Raw genomic sequence first — 18,382 nt, 5'->3', positions numbered from 1 at the left:
GCAATGACAGAAAAAGAGATTGATTTGCAGCACTATTAAAACAGCAACCCTGTATGGTAAGGTGACTTAGCAGTTAATGAAACTGTCGTCAGCCTGGAATATGAGGGATCAACTCCACATATCCGTGGTGTATCCTTGAGCAAGTGAAGTGTCCTTGAGCAAAACACGAGATCTCTAGAAGCTGAACAGTGTGTAACATTTTGGGGGATCAATTAGCAGAAATGGAATATAATATTCATAACTATGTTTTCGTTAGCGTATAATCACCTGAAACTCAGAATATTTGTGTTTTCATTAGCTTAGAATGAGTCCTTCATATCTACAGAGGGAGCGGGTCCTCTTCACGGAGTCCGCCGCCATGTTGCTCCGCCATGTTTCTACAGTAGCCCAGAACGGACAAACCAAACTCTGGCTCTAGAGAGAGACTTTCACGTTTTTACGTTACAATGAAGGCCACCGTAGTTCTTGACACGCTTGTGAAACTGTGATAACGTGAACCGCAGAGTGCAAAACTGTGGTACCGCCAGACGCCGTCTGACTTCCGTTGTTCCTTAAGTAGTGTTATTATGGTAAGGATGGCCTCTGAGCGTGGCGAACGGCGTTACCACGGTTTTGCACTCGGCGGCTCACGTTTCTGCAGTCTTGGAAATGGGAGGAGTGAGCGTAGGGGTACTCAGTGGGTTGCAATCTGCAACCACACCATGCCACCAAATCCTACACACTGCACCTTTAACATAAACTTAACATGTCTTCTTTAACACCTTATTTAGAATATTATTTTATTGCCCCAAAGCTCAGAAGCTCAGTTATTACTATCACTTCAGATTTTATGAATATGTATATTTCAGTTTATAAATTCTGGACAGTAAAATGTGAATGATGTATCATGTGTATCATATTGATCCATTACTAACTTAAAAGATGATTTTCTCTCTCAGAGTGGTAGCTTTGGATTACACTACAGCCCAGAACTTTTATTTTATTTTGATTATTCTAAAAAGTTAAATTCTATATACATGCAGAAATGGCCAGTAAAGTTTTGAATCTCAGAGTCAAGGCGTGATTCATGAAACCAAGGAAACCAAAACCATCAAACCAAACACTCTGCAGAGCACAGTCTAATCCTCAGCTGGCTCACCTGTCCTCTCACTTCTCATAGGCCTAACAGGTGGAGAGAGAAGAGCCCTATAACTCATCAGCATGCTTAAAAGCACAGGTATATTCACATCCTTGAGTACATGGATTCATGCACAAATTAGAAGTCTTACCTGGACTGATCTGGACCTGTTGGAGCGAACCCAGGGCCTCATCCTTCCCACGTTACCCCTACTTCCTTGTTATGACTGAGACCTTCAGTGACCTGGACCCCCCTCAGACTGAGAGACTGATAGTGGAACTAGTAGGTGAGCGACAGACGAGCAGATTCACTGTCATCCCTCGGAGAGCAGAGGCAGAGAAAGAGAGAGGTTTGAATGCTGTTGCTGCTGAAACGGCGAGAGGATCGATGCTGGAAAGAACAACCGGAGCAGCGGTCCATATTTCCATGGATTTTAGAGCTTGTTCTGAACACTGTGTTACAGAGTACACCGGCATCATTAGCATCACTGTCCGGTCAGCTGTGTGTAAACCAATTAGAGGGGGAAAAAAACACTGGATGTGGAATCGTCAATACAACTAATGGGCTATGGAAAAGGAAGAGAGGGGATGGGTGATGTTTCTGTTGCTTCCTACATTTGAGGGTTAGGGTTGTGTGTGTGTGTGTGTGTGTGTGTGTGTGTGTGTGTGTGTGTGTGTGTGTGAACAACAGCTAGTGATTTGTGCTGATCTGAGTACGTCAGCAGGGATTGATCGGGCCAGTGGCTGAAGCTGACCCAGAGGACATCAACACACAACCAACACACATATTTGTTTACTTAAAGTGGAGGAAACATGATGCAGTGCCCTCTAGGGTGCCCTTAAAGCTGAAGTAGGCGAGGTTGGAGCAAATATGATAAAAAAAAAGTAATTTTTATAAAACGGTCGCTATATCGTGACAGTAGTACATGAAACAGGTAACCTGAAAAAAACCTGTCCTTACAGATTTCACAGACCGGAGGAAAACAAGCAGTAAGAGCTGATCTGAGGTCTGCTGTCCAGCTGCCGTCTATGAGAGCCGGCTGTAAATCACTCGCGAACTCCGACCAAACGGTCAAACTAGGCAGCGCTGATCAAATATGAATCAATATTCTGTTACGTTAATGCCTATTTCTCTCCTCAAATGTTTTCAGAATCATCTTGTAGTGCACGGTTTAGCTGTAAAATGAGAGTTTGTGACGCCGCCGCCATTGTAAAATCTGGTGAAGGAACGCCAAGTTCTGGTCACATGTGACCGTAGCACAGCCAATAGGAACGCTCTCTCTCAATGAAATGACCTGTGATTGGTCAAAGTCTCCCGTCACGGGCTAGATTTCCTAAAGCCTGAAAACAGAGCCATGAGGAGGAGCAGAAGTCTAGTTATCTCTCAGAACACTTGAATTACAATATGCTGAAAGGTTATTATGGAATTTTTGCCGAATGATGCCAAAAATATACTGACTACTGACACTTTTAAATGGAGAAATCATGATAAAATACACCCTAAGGTGCGCTTCCAGTAGAGAAAACATATTGCACCCTCTAGGGTGGCCTTAAAATTGAAATGTGCGATGCAGTGGATGCAGCTGGTGCCTTTTTTTATTTTTCACCCTTAGGCCTGAGTTCATCACGGTTCCAAGATATCTAATAGATTACCTGTTAAGTGTATGGGTGAGTGTGTGTGTATCTGCATTATCAGACTATTTTTTAAACAATGCGCTGCTGTATTATTATGAGCCTGTTCCTTAGGTCTCGATTTCTCTTCATCCGTTGATGGACTCACTGATGTGGTTTGTCAGCGTGCGGTGGGGAGTTTTCTGTCTCCGTCTTTATGCAAGATAGAAGAAACTGTGTCGTGCAGTCGGGCTACAACATTGGTTTGGTCTTTTTCATAACTTCCTCTGCGACATATAAAACACAGCATCCTGCACAGTCAAGTATAAAGACAGTCTGCAAAGTCAGCTTTTTAACAAAAGAACTTGAAACTTGAAGCACTGCGTTCTCATCAGTGGTAAGTTTTGATTTAAATGAAATTACAATGTTATAACGAGAGTAACACTTAAAAATGATTTACTGAATTGACGATTGAACAGTTTTAACCACACCCAAAAACATAAATCTTGAAGCTATTTAATTTATAAATAATACTGTTTACCCGTAAATAACCAATGTCTTCAAAAGTGTTGCAAAAGAAATATATGTATACAGTATATATATGTTTATATAAATAGATTTTATTTTATTTTATTCTTTTAAATATATATATTCTTTTTACTTGTGTATATTCTTTTTATTTATTTATCTTTTTTTTGTATATAATGTGTTTTTCCTGTATCTTTACTGGCTTATTTTATATTAATATTAGGTTTGTTAAGTTTCTTTGTACTGAGAATGTTATTATTGGGACGTTTGTGAATGTTTGTTCTGCTGTTTCAAAATGAACAAAAAAACAATAAATATAGTATTGTAAAAAAAAAACTCTTAAAAAAACGAATTATTATCAATCAATGTATTTTAAAAATGTTTGCATTTCTTTCAGGAATATTAAGTTAATTTATCTTACTAAATTGAAGCCTTCAAAAATCAGCAAATTATGATGGTTCAAGGAATACAACATGCAGAATGAAGAAAATTAAATCTATTCAGAATACATATTGGTCCAAATATTATGGAGAATAGTTTTAACTCAGTGATGCCTATTTGTCTTAATTCTCTGTCAGATCTTGTTCTCCAAAACCAAAGCAAACAGTAAAATATTAAATCATATTTTCAATTAAATACAATGACCTAAAATTAAGAATTTTTGGGGTTTATAAAACACTTTGGAATGGAACAATATTGTACTGTTTCATGCTTCATGTTTGTTTTCAGCCATAGCCGACCATGCTGGCAGCCTTAACTTTGGCCTCCCTGAGCCTCTTGGCGTGGGCGTCCAACCTCTGCCCGCCAACCTGCCAATGTCTCAACAACCTGACCACTGTAGCATGTCAGGGGAAAGGACTGGCAGAGATCCCTGAGCTGCCAGAGGGCACGGAGGAGCTGTACGTCTCATACAACGAGATCCTGGAAATACCCAGTCGTGGGTTGGAGAGGCTGCAGGTATGAAACATATAGCAGCCTGGAAACTGCGCTTTGTGTGTGAGGCTTTTGAAAATGATGCAGCGCCGCATCGGTTAGAGACTCCTGCATTAGGAAAGTCCCCGCTTAAATTTTCAAAGTGTCTGTCTACTGGTGATATCCCACAGCGAGACAGTGCTGAATTGAACTTTCATTAAAGAGCCATACTGGTGGTTTTCCATGGTTTCACATATTGACTATTAAATGTCAATTCTCATACCATAGTGAATGGAAACCAATGGCTGTCTACCTACGATTTCGAGGGAAACGTATTTCCTCACAGATTACAGTCACTTTTAAACCGTTTTAAACTGTTGTAAATTGAAACAAAACAAAACGCAACAAAACTACTTGATTAAGTTTAGTAAAAAAAACAATGAATTGGCTTAAGATGACTATGTTTGTTATGTTATTAAGCTACAGACGTAAGTTAAAATAAGTTGACTTTTGATCTCACATGGGGCACGAACAGTGGTAACATGAGCCACAGAGTGCAAAACCGTGGTACCACCAATTGCCGTCTGACTTCCGTTGCTCCTAAAGTAGTGTTATTATAGTAAGGATGGCCTCTGAGCCAGTCTTGGAGTACTCAGTTGGTTGCAACCACGCCACTAGATGCCACCAGATCCTACACACTGTACCTTAAAGTGTAAACACGACAATGACTGACGGGACCAGGTGCCAGACAGCCAACAAAGACTCCAGAAAATTACTTGCAGCCAAGAAACAGTCTGGCACATAACCCCCAGTAAAATTGTGATTTTTTTATGGATTAAATGTGCAAAAACAAAAATGACCATTCCATTATTAAGTGAAATTCTGCTTTTCAAACCAAATTTCTGGCCCCTAGGCTAATCTCTTCTGAAACAGACTTATTGCAACCAACAGAGCACCCCTCCGCTCACTCCTCCCTTTTCAAGACTACGGTAACGTGAGCTGCCAAGTGCAAAATCGTGGTAACGTCGTTCCCCTCGCTCAGAGGCCATCCTTACCTCTGGGCAACTCAACTCTACTTTGATGTATTATCTTACACTAATTATCTTTTCTATGATATTACTTAAGGATTAGGCTGTACATAACAGTCTTTCACTGTCTTCTCTCCTTCTTGACATTATCTGTAGGTCCTGGACCTGACAAAGAATCAGATGAATGCCTTCTTCTTCCTCAACCCGGTTTGGCCCAATATGACGAAGCTGATTAAGCTCTTCCTACGCAACAATGAACTGACATTTCTAAACCCCGGTCAGTTCCTAAACTGCCCTGCTCTCGCCCTCCTGGATCTGAGTGGGAACCAGATCGAATATCTACCCATCGGATTCCTCCGCGGATTAGCTAATCTGAAGACGCTGTATGTGAACTTTAACCAGATTCAAATGTTACAGGTTGGTGGATTGGAAGGAGCCTTCACCCTCACTGAACTCCACTTTAGCCATAACAGTATAACAAGGATAGAGGAAGGTGTGTTCAAGAACTCCACTGTGTTGGAGAAACTTGTTCTCTCCAAAAACAGAATCACAAGTGTGGACGAAGCCAGCTTCAGAGGAGCGACAGGCCTCCAACAGCTTGACCTGGGCGGCAACATGCTGGTCACTGTTCCAGCTGAAGCACTGAGGGATGTCAACAGGCTCAAGTATCTGTATCTACATATGAACAGCCTCACCAGCCTCCCTGAGGATTGCTTCTCTTCATTGGGCCTGTTGGTTCATCTAGACTTGAACAACAACAAGCTGACCACTCTGTCTGAGGGATCACTGAGAGGTCTGACCATGCTGAGCGAGCTGGACCTCAGTGTCAACCTCATAGATTCTCTTCCCTCAAAAGCATTCAACGACCTGACCAGCCTTGAGTTACTTGATCTGTACAGGAACAGACTGACATCTCTGCCCCAGGACGTATTCAGTAACCTGAACAACCTGCGAGAGTTGCAGCTGGATAGCAACCAGATCTCTGATGTACCAGTTGGCGTATTTGATTCGCTGTCCAGACTCATGGAGCTACAGCTGTCAAACAACCGCATCCTGGAGCTCCACCCTGCTCTGTTCAACAAGCTCAAGTTACTTCAGAACCTGGACTTGGAGAACAACGCTCTGAGGCACCTTCCCAAAGGCCTTTTCCACAAGATGAAGGCCCTCAAGGAGATACACCTCGATGGCAACCACATCAAGTCTCTCCATCACTCAGTCTTCCACGGTTTGGCCCGCCTTAAAGAGCTCAAGTTGAGCTTTAATCAGCTCCGTGACATCCCGTTCGACACCTTCTATCCCCTCTACGTCCTCCGCAAACTTCTGCTAAAGAACAACAGCCTGGATAGTTTACACCCTCAGCTCTTTGTCCGACTTTCAAAGCTAACAGAGCTCCACTTGGATGGAAACAAGCTGGATCACCTGCAGCCTGATGTGTTTCAAGGACTTACGAACCTCCAGAAATTGAGTTTGAAGTCCAACCAGCTCAGAGCGGTGGAGAACGGGACTCTGGAGCCTTTAAGAAACCTTGGCGCCGTCTATCTGTCAGGTAATATGTGGGACTGCACCTGTGCACGTATTCTCTACATCAGCAGCTGGGTCAACATGCACGGAGACAAGCTCGGAGATCAGCCCATGTGCTTCTTCTCCTCTTCTTCCTCACACTTAACTGAGGGTGCACCACTCTCTCAGGCAGCTCTGTCTCCCCTGCTGTTACACGATCATTGCATGACAAGTGCAGCGAGTGGCTTGTCACCTTCATTTCCTCTAGAAATGCTGACTCTGCTCACGATTTCTCTCATAGCTGTTGGCCGCCTGCCACATCCTTTGTAGTGGTTTTGTGCTCTCTAAACTTTCCTTCCCGTCTTTGCTTTTCATGTCTGCTCTCGATTTTTAAGTACAACCTCAATATACTGTAAATTTTAATATGTATGAATGTATTCAATTGTGTAAATCAAATTAATTCAGGAAGAATTTGTGCTGGAATAATGTGATAATGCAAAAATGCAAGATAGATTTGTGAGTATTAAAGGCGCAGTGTGTAGGATTTGGTGGCATCTAGTGGGGAGGTTGCAGATTGCAACCAAGTGAAGCCTCTCCCGCGTGCCGAGTGCAGGAGAACTACGGTGGCTGATACGCAAACGCAAATGTCCCCTATCTAAAGCCAGTGTTATGTAGATATAAAATAACACATTCTCACTCCCGACTTGTCGAATACCGCCGCTTGGTCAGCGCCCCTCGGCATCGGAGACCGACGCACGGGGTACCTCTCTTGCATTACTTTTGGACAAACCAGGGACGGCGTGTCATTACATGCATGGTGTCCTTTCAGAATAAACTTCCGTTTTCACAGGAAGTGAAAGGCAACACAACCAGTTAGTTAGGGTTAGGAAATGGCCGTATAAATGGTTATATTCCATTTCTGCTAATAGATCCCCCGAAATGTTACGCACTGTTCCTTTAATAGAGTTCTTGCACGAATAAGTGGTACAGCTTACATTTTGAAGGGTTGAGCATGTGTTCAGTGAAAACTAGCTTGATGACGGGAGTATACTGACAATATACCAGTCAAGAAGAGAAATATGTTAAGCTTCTTCCAATGCATTATGAAAGTCAATAAAAGAAGAAAAAAAACCTCAAGATTTGAATGTCGGTGTTTATCATTTTGACTCACAGTCACAAAGTTGAGATATAACAAATATACACTCCACAAGAGAAGTTACAGGTGAAACATTCTTACAAAATCATTGTTTCGGTATTGTTCTCTGTCAGCACATCGGCTCTTCTAATGCAACTTCGTTTCCAAAAACTCACCGTTGTATGTCATTATATTATCTATTCGAGATCATCCTCTGAAACAAGAAAATAAAATCACTCTTCAAGTTGGTTAAACCATTATAAATACTGGTCTTACAACTTAAATAGGGTTGTTCAGTCAGTTACACTCAGATACTTACATAGTGTTAGATGTTACAGCCCAGATCAGGGATATCATTCAACATCTGTCAGCAAAATACTGCTAACTTTAAATAGAGGCTGGTGAGATTGTTTATGATAGCTCTAGTAAAACTGGGGAAGGTAATGAAAACGGATTGTAAACTTTAAAATCCATTTGCCACATTGATCTCTGAGTCAAAAACTTCAATTAAAGCGACAGGTTGTTTTTTTTAGAAGCCTACACAGCTGGACTTTAACGAGGTATCTGTTCTTACAGTTGTGGTGCTAACAAGTTTAACTGTTTTTGTTTTAGTATGCCTAAGCTCTACCCAGCTTTATATTAGTTCAGTTCTACCGTATAACAAGTTGAAAAAGTTAAGAACTGATAATAATTTTCTTGAACTTTCACCCAGACTTTTTTGAGATAAAGAACTAAAAGACTCTTGGTACATTCAGGTACCATAACATGTTGGAAATGCAGATTGTCAGTTACTCCCACAGATAAATGCTCAGGGTGTCTGCACGGTCTTGGAAAGTATTACAAGTTGATAAATCAATTTAGCAACAATTTAAGACCCTTATTAATAAGAGTTAAACACTATTTTCCAAGGTATTTTCTACATTTTGTAGCTTGTTTACAATATGTATATTTATCCAAAGAGGTTATATGCTAAAGTTTGTGTTAGTTGAATCATTGTGTAGACGCGTAGTGTCATTCTGTGTAGTGTATTTATGGAGTCCTGCTAAATTTGATGTCATCTGAAAAGGACGGCTGCTAGCACACTCACTCACTGACTGCTGCTTGATAACGTCACGCGAAGGTCCCTTTAAGCCTGGGTGTTAAACTACCTAGATATAAAGGGGAAGTGCAAGTTTTTTTGGGGTTTTTTTTGCACTTGTGTCCAGTATGTTGTAAGATTATTTGTTTTAGCAATTTCACCTTTATTTGACAGAGAACAGAGTAGAAATTGGGGGAGAGAGTTACCTTGGATGGCTGCTAGATTCTCGCAATATAACAAGATCATACGAGAATCCATTTTGTCAGGCTTCAAGTAATTCATTTGTGTCTGGCCAGCAGAGAAGGGTCTATCTGTAGTCTGGCAGGGTACACGACATGCCCGCTTTACTACAAGACACGTCTATTTAAATACAAGACACGTCTATTTAAATACAAGACACGTCTGCTTTACTACAAGACACGTTCCCCAAAATAACTTCTGGGATTAATGCTGCGTTGCATTTGAACTGGGAAGTCGGAAATTTCAACTGGAACGCCCCCCTTAAGTCGGATTTCCAACTCCGAAAGTTGGACGAGCCTCGACCTCAAAATCCTTGCATCAACAGTAGTAATATACTGTTTATCAGCACTTCTGGCTTATATGTGTCTCATTAAATCAGTCGTAAACACAGTACTGTCCAACTTCTATCTCTGGACATGTTGCTTGTTGGGTGTTATGTCATTCCCAGCTCCGACTTCCGATTTCCAAGGTAAAAGAAACGCAGCATCACATATTTATTTTAGCCCAAACCATGATGTTTTCATAAAACTAACCATGTAGTTTTGGTGCCTGAACTAAACAGAACTGCAACCGTTTGGAGGGCGTGTCCTGTAGTAGGCGTGTCCTGTAGTAGGCGTGTCCTGTAGTACTGTGGATCTGCAGATAGACCTACTTGGGCCAGCCAGTGATTGGACCAATCCGTGTCCTGTGAGGAGCTTCTGGTGGCTAAGGGCGTAGTTTAGGTGGGTGTGACACAACACGGAGGTGACTGTTGGTTCAAAATAATAATAGTGGATGCATGCAAAAAGGTTAGCGTAGCTTCAATAGCATCAGTTATATCAGAACTAGAGTGTATGTCTTCATTGAAAGAAGAACAAAGAACGGCACTGAAGGCTTTTCTCGATGGAAAAGGTGTTTCTGCTCTTCTCCTGACTGGCTTCAGTAACAGTTTGATTGACAGATGGTTCATCCAATCACCTGCCAAGTATTTTTTTAACTCCACACTGCATCTATCCCGACCACTTTCTTTGAGGATAGCTTTGCAGTGAAACAAATCAAATCTGGAAAACCAAACTTCATAATCACCAAAAACACTTTCACAGCAAAGTCTTCTTTTATTGTCGATCCACTCACAACAGGTACAGGGAAGCCTGAGCGCTCTGTCACCAGGGCAGACGTCTCATCAGAGTTTAGCTTCAGACGTAGAAACACTTGTGGTCCTTCAGGTTCCTCAGGTAGGAGAAACTCTTCCCACACTTGTCGCACATATACTGTTTCTCCCCGGTGTGTATCTGCTGGTGGGCTTTCAGGCTGTTGCCCTGGTTGAAGCTGCGTCCGCACGTCTCACAGCTGAACGGCTTCTCCCCGGTGTGGATGCGCTGGTGTCTGTTCAGGTTTCCTGTGTTGCTGAAACATTTCCCACATGTGTCGCAGCTGAACGGTTTCTCTCCTGTGTGGACAACCTTTGGAGAGGAAGGTTAAAAGAAAAACTGTAACTGAAATCATTTTCAGATGTAGGATGTTAATATTGTAAGGTCTTGTATAAAGATTTAAACCACATCGAACCTCTTGCGAGAAATGTTTTGGATTCTTATGGTGTGTTCAGTCCAAACGTGTGTCATGATTACATACAAAGTCAATGCAAAGACACAAACACAATTCGAGCGAGATATTTGTGTGCGGCTGTCACATGAGCCTATCACCATCGAGATTCTCCTGACGTCTCTTACATCCTGACGTTATTGAATCAGAAAAGAAGGAAAGACTTATTGTAGCCGTCCGTGGGCACCTGTCATCAATAATAGACATCGTAAATGCCGGTGAGTTTATATAATTGCTGTTCGCTGAAGGCTCTATTATTAGACCAAATCAATCAAACTCTGATAGTGAAATGAGTCATTATGCGGGATTGTGTCGCTCAGAACAATTCACTGTTTTACAGCCGCAACAATAGCGATGGAGTAGGCTACAGTGGAAGTTCAAGTTCAAGTTTAACTAACCAGCGCACACAGAGAGGGCCGGTGAGAGACAGACAGGGCTGGACCGTCTTTTCAAATGTTTTCAGCACTTATTTTCTACGCAGACTTTAACTTTGCATGAAGTGTGTCTTATATATATTATTGATATCATGTCTAAACTTCAAATGTATTCAGATTAAGGCATGATTTCAATATCTGTACAGGTCTGGAACACTCATTCGTATCTTAGAGAATATTCACGAGTACGAGAAAACTGGTGAACGCCATAAACTCTCTTAAATCACTCATACGTGCAACTTAAGAACAAAACGTGTTTCTTACGACTGGTTCTTGCACGAGGCCCATCGGATCAAAGATGCCAAAGCATCCGACATGGTCAACCACAATATACTGCTGCAGACACTAGGTGTGGCTGACACTGCCCTCCAACCTTTATTTATCTATCCTCATGGATGTAAAGAAATGAACTCAGCTCGTGTTTACATAAGACTGGATTTACCAAAAGGGGTCAAATATGTTGAAAGTTGTTTGTTCCTTATTTATTCAACCAACATCACTGTTGACAGGAAGTGTTGCTCTGTTGCATCAGTAACCACACAGAAGAGCAACGTCAGCACGGAGGTTTTTCAGTGTCATCTTAACACCAGGTCTGTGAGCTCTCCTTTTTAGTATCTGTTGGGGTAGATGCTGTTTTACTAATTACAAACAACTTATCATTCTTTTTAAAAGCTACTAAAATGTAGGTCTGAAATAATTCTTTGTCTGCCTAAAGCTCATTTTCAGGAAATGAGCCCCATCTTTTGTTTTTAGCAGCTCAAACACGTCTGTCGCTCCAAACCAGCAACATATTTCTGTTTTTATGTCAAACACAGTAAATAAAAGAGACGGGGATATCTTTTCACTTTACTGTTGAACCTTTCCATCACAAAAACAAAACTCAATGCAGACCTACCTGATGTGATTTAAGGCTGCTGTGCTGTGTGAACCTGCGACCGCAGATGTGGCAGGCGAAGGGCTTCTCCCCGCTGTGCGTCTTCAGGTGAATCTTCAGGTAACTTGATGACTTAAAGCTCTTCCCACAGAGGCCGCAGCTGTGAGGCCTCTCTACCGTGTGCTCCTGCTGGTGCGAGCGCAGGTCAGTGATGGAGCTGAGCCGCTGGCCGCACAGCAAACAAATACACGGAAAAGTCGCCGCGTGCGTCAGGAGGTGTTTGCGAAGCGAGTCGACACAGGCCAACGTAATGCCGCATGCTACGCAGTCCCGCGGCTTCTTCTCGCCTGAGTGAGACAAGTAGGACGAGTGAGACTTCTGGTGCATCTTTAAGGCACTCTTCTGGATGAAACATTTGCCGCAGGTCTCGCAGCTGAAGGGACGCTCACCGGTGTGTATCCGCTGATGGCCTTTCAGAGTGTCGGCCTGGTTGAAGCTTTTGCCACAAGTCTTGCACCTGTACGGCTTTTCCCCCGTGTGTATGCGCAGGTGGCGCTGCAGGTTACCTGGTATCGTGAAGCTTTTGTTGCAGTACTGGCAGCTATAGGCGCGCTCTCCCGTGTGGACCATCTGATGCATCTTCAGCCCGTGGGCTCGGTAGAAGCTCTTGCCGCACTGTTCACAGCAAAACGGACGGACCTCAGCGTGAAGACGCTGGTGGTTCCTCAGCAGCTGCTTCATGGTGAAACCCTTCCCACAAACATCACAGGTGTGTGGTCGTTCACCTGGATATGGGAACAATGAGTATTGTGAGAGAATGTGGCATACTCAAAAGGTATAATAAACCCTTTCAATGAAAATAAATCAAATGACTGGATGTAATGTAAAAGAGGTCTCTTGCACTGACAAAGACAATTATCGCCTGTTCTGCACTTCTACTGAGCCTTTCAGCCACTTTTAGCTCATTGTTTTGGTTTTAAGGCACTTCACTGTATGGTTGGGCATAAGGACTCCACAGCTCCTTGTGGAGTCCTTATGCCCCCCGTACTGTATTACAACACTCACCCGTATGAAGCAGCCTGTGTGCGTCGAGGCTTCGCTGGAATGAAAAGCCTCGTCCACACTGAGAGCACAGGAAGGGCTTCTCGGTCCCGTGGACGACCTGGTGAGCTTTGAGCTGCAGCAGCTTGGTGAAGGTTTTCCTGCAGTGTTTGCAGCTCAGAGGCTGCTGGTTGTGACTCTCCTTCTTCGCTCGACCTCGATGGGGCTTTACAACACGTTTAGGTCTGGTGGTGACTCCTGGGTCGCCGTCATCTGGATCTTCTGGCTCCAACTGACAGAGAAAATGCACAAATTGTTTATTCATTTCCTCGAAACTCATTGCTCCATTTCTTGTTTCGGTGGGCTGCATACACTGGCCAGAATGCAGACATCTCCATTTAAGAGGTGTAGTTCATCACATTAACACATAGGGGCAATTTAAACCACCATTCTTTAGCATTAGATGGATCATGTATGCATGTTCAATTCTTTACGTAATAAAGGGGGACACAAAAAATGACACACAGACAAAAAATACAAAATTAATCAGGTATTCATGAAATGCACCTGGTAGTCTGGGTCGTCGTCATCGTCCTGGCCTTGATCATCTCTGTACTGACCGGCATCAGACGACGCCTGGTCAGCGAACGCCTCCAATCCTTCCTCCTTTATTATCACAGCTTGGACACTTTCCTGAGAATATGGACATATTGAAGAGTCAAAACAGGGTGTCTGGGCGGCCTAGGGAACTTCCACATCATGTTGTGTCCTCTTGGTCAACGTCAGTTTCTCATGTTCAGGTTCAGGCACCTAAAAGCTAGGCTTGGTAGTGTTCTTCATAAACAGTTTTTGTTATAATTGGTCAGGTGTCTGCATTTCTTTTGGCCATATAGTTTACCAATAAAACAATGCAATTTTTTATAAAAAAATGAAACTCAAAAACTTTATCTTTGACATTTGGGATCTTATTTTGGCCACATTTCTTTAAAAATCCATCATCATAATTAAAAAGTCTTAAAGTAGTGTGAGGAAGGGAACAGGAAGTGGGAAAGAGAGTCCGAGAGAGAATATAAAACCAAGTTCAACATCAATAAAGGATTTCAGAACAGCTTTTACCTCGTACGTTCTGCCTTTCCACAGGTGAATTATGGGCGATCTCTTCACTCCAGCATCTCCGCTAATCACAACTGTAAAAATCCAGAACGTTGTTTATTAGTATATTTACTATATAATACACTGATCCTCATACAACCCCACTTCAAAACACCCAAACTATCTCTTTAATATCAACAAGTGTCAGAATATATCATAAGCAACTCAGTGAAAGGATGATGTCATCACCTCTACGAGTCTTCCTCCCTGAGCGCTGCTGGCTCTGGACGGTCTCTCCTTCTGCTCCATTGGTCGGAGCCACCCGGCCCTCCGTCTCTCCGCTGCTTCCCTCCGTCAACTCCGTCAGCTCCTCCACCTCCGTCTGGCCTACGCTGCCCTCCAGCACCAGCTTCAGCTCCGTCTCTGCCACCTCCAGTCTCCTCCTCAGGTCCTCAATCTCTGCAACACCCTGTGTCACCTACAAACACAAACACAAACCTTTAAATGACAAACAGAACAATATGCCGATCTTTACTGTGAGGTGATGTAAAACAGTTTGTACAGTGGTAACTATTCCTTTAACCCATTTGTACCCACAACTGAAATGTTTAATTTCCTTTGGTGGAAGTGTTCTCTGGGCTCGCCTAAGCACAAAACGTTTGGCTGAAAAGTGTGTTTTTCTTATCATGCTATATCAAGTAGACTCCATCATATTTGAGGGAAAAACAGTCGTCCCATGTGCCCGAATACATTAAAGTGACGCACTTCTAACTGCAGCAGAGAGGAACAGTCGTGGAACAGCTGGCAGATCTTCTCCACAGCATCTCGAGCCAGAGACGTCATGAAGACGCTGAACTGGATCACCTGATGGGAACAACACAGACACTTACTAATCTGGTGATACATTTTAGAAGAATATAATGAAATGATCGCAATAACACAATGTTATGATTATCTTGTTCCTGTTTTCTAGGACTAGAATTCTTCTTATATATTATATTATTATATGTCAAATATTTTTTAAAGGTCCCATATCGTGCTCATTTTCAGGTTCATACTTGTATTTTGTGTTTCTACTAGAACATGTTTAAATGCTGTAATGTTCAAAAAGGCCTTTATTTTCTTCATACTGTCTGCCTGAAACGCTCCGTTTTAGTGCATTTCAACGGAATTGCAACGGAATTGCGTTGCTAGGCAACAGTTTGGGTCCATGTTTACATCCTGTCAGCTGATGACATTCACATACACTGCAACAGGAAATAAACTTTTGTTTATGTTGTGAAATGTAATTATTCATTAATATGTCATTTAACTTTGGCAATAATGTAACCTGAACATTCATGCCAATAATGCTTATTATTTGAATTTAAAACTGTGAAATGGTCTAAATATTGTAGATTTGTGACATCACAAATGGACAGAAATCCTAACGGCTTGTTTCAAACACACAATTTCTTAATACGGGCTGTGTGTGTATTTCTCCGTATATTGAGCGTTTCGAAATTTTAAGCACTTAAACCTGCTTTATAATGTAAAAGACATGAAAACCTCACTTTTTACAACATGGGACCTTTAAGCAAAGTTTTGAATGCAGGACTTTTTACTTGCAACATTAGTATTTCTACATTGAGGTACTGATACATCTGAGTACCTCTTTCACAGGCTTTTCATATTAGCTAACTACATAAAACATATGTAGCTGTATTGTCATGTCTGTATTCCAGTTAGACACCTGTTTATAGTGTAGCTAACTGTTAATTAATGCAATATCATTTTCCACTTGTGCAATTTTGTTAATAGTATTTGTCAATACTGTATATACTGCTCCTATTTTTATACTTCCTTCTATTTAAATGGTTCATATTTTGTGACACTTTGTTTATTTTAACAAGACTCTTTAAAGGTAGACAGTATTTAGACTGATGTTAATGCATCACAAATTTGTATTATTTTAATAGATTTTTGTGAAATTATTGCTTTTTTAGTAGAATATTAGATAATTAGACCCACGTGGGACTGATTTGTTATTTAATACATTAATTTAATGGATTTTTCTCCAATTTTCCTTGTAGAATATTGCATAATTAGACCTAAGTGGGTCTGATCAGTTGTTTAATCGATTAATTTAATGGATTTTTCTCAATCTTTTGCTTTTTTAGTAGAATATTAGATAATTAGACCTATGTGGGTCTGATCAGTTATTTAATCCATTAATTTAATGGATTTTTCTCAATTTCTTTAGTAGAATATTAGATAATTAGACCTATTTAAATGGTTCATATTTTGTTCCACTTTGTTTATTTTAACAAGACTCTTCAGAGGTAGACAGTATTTAGACTGATGTTAATGCATTACAAATTTGTATTATTTTAATAGATTTTTGTGAAATTATTGCTTTTTTAGAAGAATATTAGATAATTAGACCCACGTGGGTCTGATTTGTTATTTAATACATTAATTTAATGGATTTTTCTCCAATTGTTTTAGTAGAATATTGGATAATTAGACCTATTTAAATGGATAATATTTTGTTACACTTTGTTTATCTCTTTTTTTACTGTGTTAGCTGATGCATCTTGTTTTTTTGCACTATCCTCTTTGCTGCTGTACTCTGCACATTTCCCCACTGATAAAGGAATATCTGATCTGATCTTCATTGAAACAGATGCAGTGCTCCTGGTTGCAGGTTGCAGCAGGTTAACCTGTAGCTGCAGCTCTTGTAGACATACAGCAGATAGATAGGCCTCAGACCTGCTGCACAGCTCAAAATGGCGAACAAAGATGCATCTATTTCTATGATCAGCTGGTTGTTCAGACAACAGAGGAGGAGAGGAGGAGGAGAGGAGGAGGAGAGGAGAGAGAGGAGGTTAACCGACACCGAACAGCACCGACACCCTGAGGAACCGACGGGGTAACCTACCTGCTCCTCCTGAGAGGACTCAGGTGTGTTTTCAGTCACTTCTGGAGGAGTTGATGAGATAACTTTGGTCATTTCTGTCAGCGTCGTGTTCACCATCATCTCCATGATGGATCCGAGCTGATCCTGCAGATCTGACATCCTGACGCCTTAATATGTCAGCTGTGAGTTTAGTTTCTGTTCTATAGAAAATAAAAAGCATTTGCTGCTACAATATTTTCGTTATGGTGAAAAAAGAAGAGAAAACCTCACAACCGGATCTTCATCTTCACCGGTTCATGTTCTTCAAAATAAAAGCACGCATACTAACTACAGTTCTATTCAGCACTTAGTGGTGGAGCAAGTATTCATCCTTTACTTAAAGGGGACATATCGTGCTCATTTTCAGGTTCATGTTTGTATTTTGGGTGACAAAGACAGTAATGCATTTTTTCTTTTTAATCTAATTTTTTCTTATCAATCTAATTTTGATTCTTGCAAAGTTCCACATTCATAAGTGTAAATTTACCAAAAAAAAAAAAGCCTGATTTCTTTGTATTTATGAAGGAAATGAATCAATATCTGTCAACGATTTCTTCCTCACGAAACAAAAAAGCTATGAAAACAATGAATGTATGTGATATCTCCAAAGTTTTTAAAGGTCCCATATCGTGCTCACTTTCAGGTTCATACTTGTATTTTGTGTTTCTACTAGAACATGTTTACATGCTGTAATGTTCAAAAAACACATTATCTCCTCATACTGTCTGTCTGAATATACCTGTATTTACCCTCTGTCTGAAACGCTCCATTTTAGTGCATTTCAACGGAATTGTGTTGTTGGGCAACAGTTTTGGTCCATGTTTACTTCCTGTCAGCTGATGTTATTAACATACACGGCAACAGGAAATAAACTGGGACACATTTAGAATGTTTATGTTTAAAACCGTGTGATGATCTATATATTGTATATTTGTGACATCACAAATGGACAGAAATCCTAACGGCTTGTTTCAAACGCACAGTTTCTGAATACGGGCTGTGCATTTTTTCCGTATATTGAGCGTTTTAATACTTTCACAGTATTTATAAAGCACTTAAGCCTGCTTTATAATATAAAAGACATGAAAATTAGTACAAACCTCAAAATTATTTAAAATAAAAACAGCAAATCTTCATATTTGTGAAGTTGCAACCATGAAATGTTTTTCCATGAAAAATGAATAAATAATAATAAAATGGTTGCCAATTAATTTTCTGTTAGGCCTAGGTAGTTTAAGTTATAACACAATATCATACTTTATAAGCTCTTCATA

At 41.0% G+C, this 18,382-nt stretch overlaps 3 protein-coding genes across 3 annotated transcripts in view; 1 reads left to right on the top strand and 2 right to left on the bottom strand.

Moving 5' to 3' along the window:
• mark4 (microtubule affinity regulating kinase 4) overlaps nt 1-1,325 on the bottom strand; it is a 71,396-nt gene extending 70,071 nt beyond the window's left edge. The window contains exon 1 of the mRNA XM_037775845.1: nt 1,269-1,325. Within this exon, the coding sequence (XP_037631773.1) occupies nt 1,269-1,310 (42 nt within the window). The 5' untranslated portion in view covers nt 1,311-1,325. The remainder of the gene's footprint in view (nt 1-1,268) is intronic.
• Nucleotides 1,326-2,488: 1,163 nt separating this feature from the next.
• si:dkey-182i3.11 (leucine-rich repeat-containing protein 15) lies at nt 2,489-7,685 on the top strand. The gene is made up of 3 exons (XM_037775038.1): nt 2,489-2,784; nt 3,985-4,212; nt 5,352-7,685. The coding sequence occupies exons 2-3, from the start codon at nt 3,997-3,999 to the stop codon at nt 7,023-7,025; spliced, it is 1,890 nt and encodes a 629-aa protein (XP_037630966.1). The 5' UTR covers nt 2,489-2,784; nt 3,985-3,996; the 3' UTR covers nt 7,026-7,685.
• A 143-nt stretch (nt 7,686-7,828) lies between these two features.
• On the bottom strand, nt 7,829-17,346 carry LOC119491240 (gastrula zinc finger protein XlCGF26.1-like). The gene is made up of 8 exons (XM_037775037.1): nt 17,091-17,346; nt 14,936-15,034; nt 14,420-14,648; nt 14,195-14,265; nt 13,646-13,771; nt 13,103-13,370; nt 12,059-12,822; nt 7,829-10,590 (listed from the first exon to the last, which is right to left on the bottom strand). The coding sequence occupies exons 1-8, from the start codon at nt 17,226-17,228 to the stop codon at nt 10,324-10,326; spliced, it is 1,962 nt and encodes a 653-aa protein (XP_037630965.1). The 5' UTR covers nt 17,229-17,346; the 3' UTR covers nt 7,829-10,323.
• Between the last annotated feature and the right edge of the window lie 1,036 nt (nt 17,347-18,382).

Source organism: Sebastes umbrosus, chromosome 7, assembly GCF_015220745.1.
Source record: "Sebastes umbrosus isolate fSebUmb1 chromosome 7, fSebUmb1.pri, whole genome shotgun sequence".
NCBI classification, from domain to species: domain Eukaryota; kingdom Metazoa; phylum Chordata; class Actinopteri; order Perciformes; family Sebastidae; genus Sebastes; species Sebastes umbrosus.
The sequence above is the reverse complement of the archived record's forward strand: the minus strand, read 5'-3'. Positions and strand labels throughout refer to the sequence as shown.